Source organism: Trichomycterus rosablanca, chromosome 8 (assembly GCF_030014385.1).
Source record: "Trichomycterus rosablanca isolate fTriRos1 chromosome 8, fTriRos1.hap1, whole genome shotgun sequence".
NCBI classification, from domain to species: Eukaryota; Metazoa; Chordata; class Actinopteri; order Siluriformes; family Trichomycteridae; genus Trichomycterus; species Trichomycterus rosablanca.
In genome coordinates this window covers 9,451,436-9,459,939 of record NC_085995.1, presented here as the reverse complement: position 1 = coordinate 9,459,939, position 8,504 = coordinate 9,451,436, and the positions used below count along the sequence as shown (strand labels likewise).

The 8,504-nt window shown below is 38.7% G+C and overlaps 1 protein-coding gene across 1 annotated transcript; it reads left to right on the top strand.

The window, feature by feature from the left end:
* Window positions 1-6,900: 6,900 nt before the first annotated feature.
* p2ry4 (pyrimidinergic receptor P2Y4) lies at window positions 6,901-7,974 on the top strand. The gene has a single exon (XM_063000964.1). It carries the CDS (start codon window positions 6,901-6,903, stop codon window positions 7,972-7,974), a length of 1,074 nt encoding a protein of 357 aa, XP_062857034.1.
* Window positions 7,975-8,504: the final 530 nt, after the last annotated feature.

Sequence of the window (8,504 nt, the reverse complement as noted above, 5' to 3'; positions counted from 1 at the left end):
TCTTCACATTTTTTCTCTATGTGTCACATCTCAATGAGTGATTAACACTTTTTTTTTAAAAACTAACCAAAGGTTTCTATGCTGATGCTATGTTAATGGTGGCTAACTGCCAGTCTATTAAATGTTTGAATAAATATATGAATTCAAGTTAGACCAATTTGGAACATTCCACAGTAAGCATGTGAAGTTGTGACAGGTAAGGGTATCAGGCTAAAATGTTTATACCCCAGTGCTAAGTCTCTGCAAGCAAAGATGGGTCATGGCTCACCACTTTGGGCCACCATTTTTAAAAGGAATTGTCAGTAAGTTCATAAAGAACAATTCTCAAATACAATAACTTAGATTCTAATTAAAAAAGCTTTATATACAAGTAAATATTGAAACAAATACAATATGCACAGTGCAGACAAAAGGTATTTCACCATTTTTATATATAGAGAGACATTGTTAAAGATATTTAGGGAATTTCAGTCTGTGTAGAGCCACTGTTGAATCAAAAACTGTTGGAAGTGCTTTGCATAAAACAATTTAGTCAGTTGCTGCATTAAAAATGCATGAAAAGAAATTAGTGCCAAATCGAAATGCAATCACTACAGGAGAAAATGTGAAATTGATTATTCAAATCATTGCTTTTTAATATTAACATACGGAATACATGCCAAAGTGAAAAGCAAAACCTCTAAAAAAAATATTAATTCAGAATTTTACACAATAAACTGTAAAATTAAATTAGGGCACAGCCATGCTTTGCTAAACATGCTTTTAACAGAAAAACAATACATGTATGTTTGAATTTAAAACATATTGAATTAATCTCAAAATTGAGTACAAATCTGCTTGAAATGCAGTTAACTCACAGCTGTACTACATTTCACTTCATTTTTTTAAAATGTAACAAAAGAAAATGAAGTGCATTTATTGTATTTCAGTCCAAGCAGTGCTGTATATGTGCCACGATGAAAAGTCACAGTCTAAACGCAATCCTCTACTGAATTTAGGGCGTGGTTAATGGGGCTGCACAGACACAAGTAATTCCATTCTTTATCTATTTTATCATGCAGAATAGCTAGAGAAATGTTGGCTGACAAATTTCTTGTGAGATGCTCTTAATGGCCTTAAAGAAACAGCTGTGTCTGTGTGGTTGCGATTGGACAGTGATTACTCCACTGTGGCACGAATACAGCACTGTATACAATAAATGCACCGTGTTTTCTTTTTGTGAATTCAAAGCAAATCAGAAAAAGTTGAGACAGCATGAAAAATAATAAAAAAAACCACTTACATTTACTTTGACTTTTATTTCATTGCAGACAGGGAGAAATATGCAAATCCCTTCCAATCTTTCTTTGAGGTACATTGTTTTTAAACATTTCAACAATGTTCTCATGCATTTGTTGATAAACTGGAGATCCTCTGGCCATCTTTGCTCATTAAAGACTCAGCCTTTCCTGGATTCTGCTTTTGTACCAAACCATGATTACAATCACCTGTTGACATCACCTGTTCTAGCCCTAAATTGCCCCTGTCCCAACTTTTTTTCCATTTGTTGCAGGCCTGAAATGCAGGAATGGAGGTATATTAACAAATGAAATGAAGTTGAGCAGATAAAACATAAAATATCTTGAGTTCAAACTGTCCGCAATCAAATAAAAGTCAAAGCAAATGTAAGGAACACTGCATTTTTATTTTATTTGCATTTTCCATGCTGTCCCAACTCTTTCCTATTTAGGATTATTGTGATGCAGAGTATATGTAAAGCAGTGTAATTTAGGGGCTTCTGTGGGTGAATGAATGGCGTGTTTGAGGTGTGAATAGCTGCAGTTAGGAGTGTTGATGTGGATAATGTTAGGGGTATTCTCGGTGGGCGGGGCCACACTCACACGCGCGCGCACATACGCACCCGCCTCAGCGTTCACTCTCACTGTTTCATTTCTCACACTGAATGAGTACGTTCATCAGGACGGTCACCGCTACAAAATAGCCACCAGTCTTCCGTCTAAAAAAGGTATGGACATTTTTATTTTATGTTAATTTTTGTTCAAGTATTTTACAATATGTTTATTAATATTTTTCAGAACTATTAGTGAATTAATTTTGTGTTTTTGTTTACCTCAACTTTACCTTCGAACGTTACTGCCTTTCAGTGCTGACTGAGGTTACCAAACAGGGTGAAGCCTATTAATAATATTAGCAATGGACAAAATAAAGAGACTTAACAGGCATAAACATGGACATTAATACAAAATTATAGTTTATATTTATTTCCTAGTTTAGATACAACAGTAATATACCTTCAGTTATTGATCAGAACCAAACCTGCTCATCTCTATCTTACAGCCAGTATTGTGTTGTTTTATTGTACCATTAAATGAGTTACATTGTTTCTGGTTAGTAGTGTTATATAACTTCTGCCAGTGATTTTTTTCTCTTCCTGAAAACTTTTGACAGGTTAGGGAATTGTTTACTTTGTTAGGCTGTGATCCAGTCAGGAAACTGAAGGCAAAAAGTGCAGGTTCTCATGCTCAAGGAACAGCTGTAGACTCCATAAAAAAGAAAAAGCTATTTAATGTAATTCAACACACACACACACACACACACACACACACACAGAGTGTGTACGTATGTGGACATGTAACCGTAACCATATGCATAAGTATAGAGTTGGCCCCTACTTTGCTGATGTTACAGCCTGCTTTATTCTGGGAAGGCTTTCCGCAACAGTTTGAGGTGTGTCTGTAGGAATTTGTGCCCACAAGGTGTGAGGTCAGACACTGAAGCTGGACAAAAAATTGTCCTGCAATTGATGTTCTGATTTCTTCCAAGGGTGTTCAGTAGCGCCGAGGTCACGTTTTTTGCAAGCCAGCGAAGTTCCTTCACGCCACACTCATCAACCGTGTCTTTATTAACCTCACTTTGTGCACACGGACACAGTCAAACTGGAACAAGAAAGGGCCGTCCACAAAGTCGATAACATAACATGCATTTCTGACCTCTCAGGAAGGAGTGTGGCTGAAAAAAGTTAATAGTTAGGGGTGTCCACAAAGTTCTGGCCGTATAATCTATGACTCGGTTTTTCAAACTTTTTTAAAGCAATCCACATTTTGTTCATGATTTTAACCCGACCCAGGCAATACATCAAAACATGTTAAATTCATCAACACTAAACAAAATTTACCTAATTCATAGAAATAGTGGCAATCTGGTCCCACTGTGGTTTACAAGATGTAATGTAAAGCCTCCACAAGGGGTGCCTGTTAAAATTAGTTTATTTATTATTATTTTTCTCTGTGACCCATTTCGGTTTGAAAAACCCTGGCTTATGTGTAGCTATTGCTCTAGGTATGAACAAAAAACATGTATGCAGCCTTCCAGCAACAAAGCTGATATTCTGGTTGTCTTAAAGAGTTATGCAAGATACACACACAAATTAAAATACACAAGTAGAAAAACAGTTACTTTACAAAAATAGAATAAAATCAACGCAACTGGCTTTTTGGCAAATAGCAAAAGTTTGTACTTGGTATCACCCCATTTGTCAGACATCACTGCTTAAAATCCTTTTTAAAAACTGCTAGGAATCTTTAAGAATATTTACCTGCTTTGTCTTACAGAATGCTTTTAGCTTTGAAATAGTCTTGGGTTTTCTTACATGCAGCTGTTTTGTATCTACCAAGAGATTTTAGGGATGTTTAGGGCAAAATCCCAAAATCTCCAGCTTGCATTTTTTAAACATTGTGGCTCTTAAAGTAGGTTTGTAAATCATTAGTCTCTTGTAAAAGTTTATTTTAAACTTTAATTTATTGACGGTGTCACATTTGCTTTCGGGATTTGTTTATATGTAAAATCTAAAGAGTTTCCTTTGTATTTTAGATCTTGCCTTGACGTCACACTACCTAATAACTTTTTCTCAGTGACATTTTAAACAGTAAAACATTGTAAGAAGAAAGCACTTTTATGTCTTTTTTAGACTTTCTCTGCCTCATGTGATCAATTAGCTTACTTTTTTTTATTATCAGTCACCTGTTTAAAGAAGGGTGTGGTTGTTGAGTGTTAGCACAAGTGTTATTCAGCTGATGATTCCTTTAGACAGTTGCTAAACAATCAGATGCATAGATAGATAGATAGAGAGAGAGAGAGAGAGAGAGAGAGAGAGAGAGAGAGAGATAGATAGATAGATAGATAGATAGATAGATAGATAGATAGATAGATAGATAGATAGATAGATAGATAGATAAAACACTAGGATTAAGTGTTCTGCATTTATATTCATTTTCAGTACAATTTTAATATCAGGAGCCAGCACTTTATTTTTTAAGTTGTTGGGCCAACTCTCTTGGAGCTTCTGTTGCTTAGCTGTACAAAACACACATTTACAACATGAGGAAACGACTGGAAAATGTGCCAAGTATGAGACAACACTTACTGTCAGTTTGGCCTTGATATGGATACTCTGTTGCGGTGGTATTAAATATAAAGCAAATTGAGCCCAAAAGTTATTAGATTTTTTCGTCAGATTGAGACATAGAAACAACTGGGGTGGCACAGTGGTCAGTTATGCTTAGCAGTTGTTAAAAAAAAGAATTATTATACATTGATCAGGGCATAATTGAGTATTGTTTGATAAATTATTTTATAACAGCACTCCACTAGAAATCAGCCTGAGCTCTTTGAGACTTAACTGTGTCTATACATTTTTAATCATCTTTTATTCCTTTTCAATTCTTGTTGTCTTTTATGTTTTATTATCTTTTACTCTACCTCTCATACATTCTGTACTTTTATACCAGCTGCAAATGCACATGTGACAAATAAAAATCTTGAATCTTCAATTTGAGCGCCTGGCCAGGTGGTGGATTATCATAATGAACTGCTAGCAGATGGTTTTGGGGCCAAGTGTCCAGATACACAATTATCTCAAATTACAAATTCTAATAAACTAAATGACTCTGTAAGACATCTCTGGGTCATTTAAAACGGGTAGTCCACAAAATGGACCTTGAAGCCTAAACAATCTGGAGTGATTTAGTCATTTTTAATTCTCTATTGCATTTTCACTGGCCAGTGGTGGATTCAAACACCTTTATACCTTAGGATTATGCTAGTCCATCTATATTACTCTACCATTTGTACCTTTCTTAATCACCTCTACCAATGATGCCAATCATTCTCAAGCGGACTACTGTGAATATACAGGGTGGGCCATTTATATGGATACACCTAAATAAAATGGGAATGGTTGGTGATATTAACTTCCTGTTTGTGGCACATTAGTATATGGGAGGGGGAAAACTTTTCAAGATGGGTGGTGACCATGGCGGCCATTTTGAAGTCGGCCATTTTGGATCCAACTTTAGTTTTTTCAATGGGAAGAGGGTCATGTGACACATCAAACTAATTGAGAATTTCACAAGAAAAACAATGGTGTGCTTGGTTTTAACGTAACTTTATTCTTTCATGAGTTATTTACAAGTTTCTGACCACTTATAAAATGTGTTCAAAGTGCTGCATATTGTGTTGGATTGTCAATGCAACCCTCTTCTCCCACTCTTCACACACTGATAGCAACACCGCAGAAGAAATGCTAGCACAGGCTTCCAGTATCCGTAGTTTCAGGTGCTGCACATCTCGTATCTTCACAGCATAGACAATTGCCTTCAGATGACCCCAAAGATAAAAGTCTAAGGGGGTCAGATCGGGAGACCTTGGGGGCCATTCAACTGGCCCACGACGACCAATCCACTTTCCAGGAAACTGTTCATCTAGGAATGCTCGGACCTGACACCCATAATGTGGTGGTGCACCATCTTGCTGGAAAAACTCAGGGAACGTGCCAGCTTCAGTGCATAAAGAGGGAAACACATCATCATGTAGCAATTTCAAATATCCAGTGGCCTTGAGGTTTCCATTGATGAAGAATGGCCCCACTATCTTTGTACCCCATATACCACACCATACCATCAATTTTTGTCTTCCAACAGTCTTGGAGGGATCTATCCAATGTGGGTTAGTGTCAGACCAATAGCGGTGGTTTTGTTTGTTAACTTCACCATTCACATAAAAGTTTGCCTCATCACTGAACAAAATGTTCTGTGTAAACTGAGGGTCCTGTTCCAATTTTTGTTTTGCCCATTCTGCAAATTCAGTGCGCCGATCTGGGTCATCCTCGTTGAGATGCTGCAGCAGCTGGAGTTTGTAAGGGTGCCATTTGTGAGTAGCTAATATCCGCCGAAGGGATGTTCGACTGATGCCACTCTCCAGTGACATGCGGCGAGTGCTACGCTGTGGGCTCATTGCTGAATGAAGCTTGGACAGCCACTGATGTTTCTTCATTAGTGACAGTTTTCATGCGTCCACATTTTGGCAAATCCAACACTGAACCAGTTTCACGAAACTTGGCAAGCAGTTTGCTAACTGTAGCATGGGAGATGGGTGGTCTCGTAGGGTGTCTTGCATTGAAATCTGCTGCAATGACCCGGGTACTGCGTTCACCAGACATCAACACAATTTCTATCCGCTCCTCACGTGTTAACCTCTGCGACATGTCAATGGCTGTAAACAAAGAGAAGCTTGTAAATAACTCATGAAAGAATAAAGTTACGTTAAAACCAAGCACACCATTGTTTTTCTTGTGAAATTCTCAATTAGTTTGATGTGTCACATGACCCTCTTCCCATTGGGTTCCTCATTGCTGCAAAAATTGCAGCCTTTGCTTGTCTGACAGCGGTGTGTAAAGGGGATGACAGCGTGTATAGAGCAACAGATGGGCAATGTGGTTAGTAACATGTCCACCATCTATGTGGTACGTGTAGCTCATAAAATAAAAGGTCTGGTGGGTGTATTTTTGTTTCAAATATGATATTTGTTGACTGACTGAATATTTTGTCTTTTTTCAGCAACAAGATGTCCTTTGAAAGCTTCACCATTTCTAACAGACTATCTATACCAGAAGATACTTCTGAGACTGGTAATAACAGCTGCCGCTTCAATGAGGAGTTTAAGTACATCTTGCTGCCTGTATCATACACAATAGTGTTTGTGCTGGGCTTGGCACTTAACTCTGTCGCACTGTGGATGTTCCTGACTAAGATGCGCCCATGGAACACCAGCACAGTCTACATGTTTCATTTGGCACTGTCGGACACGCTGTATGTGCTGTCTCTGCCCACCCTCATCTACTACTACGCCAACCGCAACAACTGGCCATTTGGCGTGGCTCTGTGCAAGATCGTGCGTTTCATGTTCTACGCCAACCTGTACTGTAGCATCATTCTACTCACATGTATCAGTGTGCACCGCTACCTGGGGGTCTGCCACCCGATTCGCTCACTCAGACTGGCCAAGCCTCGCAATGCGCACATGGTATGTGGACTGGTGTGGGCTGCCGTGATTGTGTGCCTGGTGCCCAACCTTATTTTCGTCAACACTTCACCAAGAGATAACGACACGCTTTGTCACGACACGAGCAAACCTGCTGATTTCGAGCAGTATGTCACCTACAGCTCAGTTGTGATGACACTGCTTTTCGGGGTGCCCTTTTTCATCATTGTGGTGTGTTATTGCTTAATGGCACGGACGCTCTGTCGACCCAGACTGAATAACACCAGCCAGAAGAGCAAGAACTCCAGGAAAAAGTCCATCACACTGATAATCATAGTGCTCATCGTGTTTGCTGTCTGCTTCGTCCCATTTCACATCACACGCACTCTCTACTACAAGTATCGTGTATTGGACGCCGAATGCTGGGTCCTTAATGTGATCAACTTTTCATACAAAATCACGCGACCTCTAGCCAGTGTGAACAGCTGCCTGGACCCAATCATTTACTTCATGGCGGGGGATCACTACCGCTCCAGACTATGTCAAGCATTCAACAAAAAGAAAGAATCTGACAATTTGCATTCACCAACAGGCAAAAAGAATAACCTTGGACTGGTTTATAAAAACCCTGTTGATCAAGGCAGTAGTGGGTCCTAACATAGAGTCAGGATACATACTCTATAATTAGCAGTACTATTATGTTTTGCTAGAATGAGATGCATACATGTCCATCTCAAAGCTAAAGCGCTCTCAGGCCTTTGCTGCCTTTATTCAGTTTTACACTGTATAATGTTTCCAAATGGCCTTTGTGGGAAAATATTGAGTTCTCGTTTAGAATATGGCATGTGTTTACCACTGGTTTGCACAAGTTTTTTTTTCTGATACTGCTTAATGCTGACAGGATCAAATAATACCGCAACCCAGGCCACACAAACAATGCATCAAAACGAAACAAAAAACGAAGTATACTTAATTAATAAGAATGGTGGCAGTCTGGTCCCACTTTGGTTTACAATATGTAACGTAAAGCCTCCACATGAAGCATATGTGTACAAGTTTGTTTTGTTTTTGTGTTTATTTCTTATTGTTTTTTCTGTGACCCTTTTCTTGGCTTGCGACCCACTCAAGGGTTGGTTTAAAAAATCCTGATGTACAATATCTGTATGCACACGTCTGTGAGACTCCAT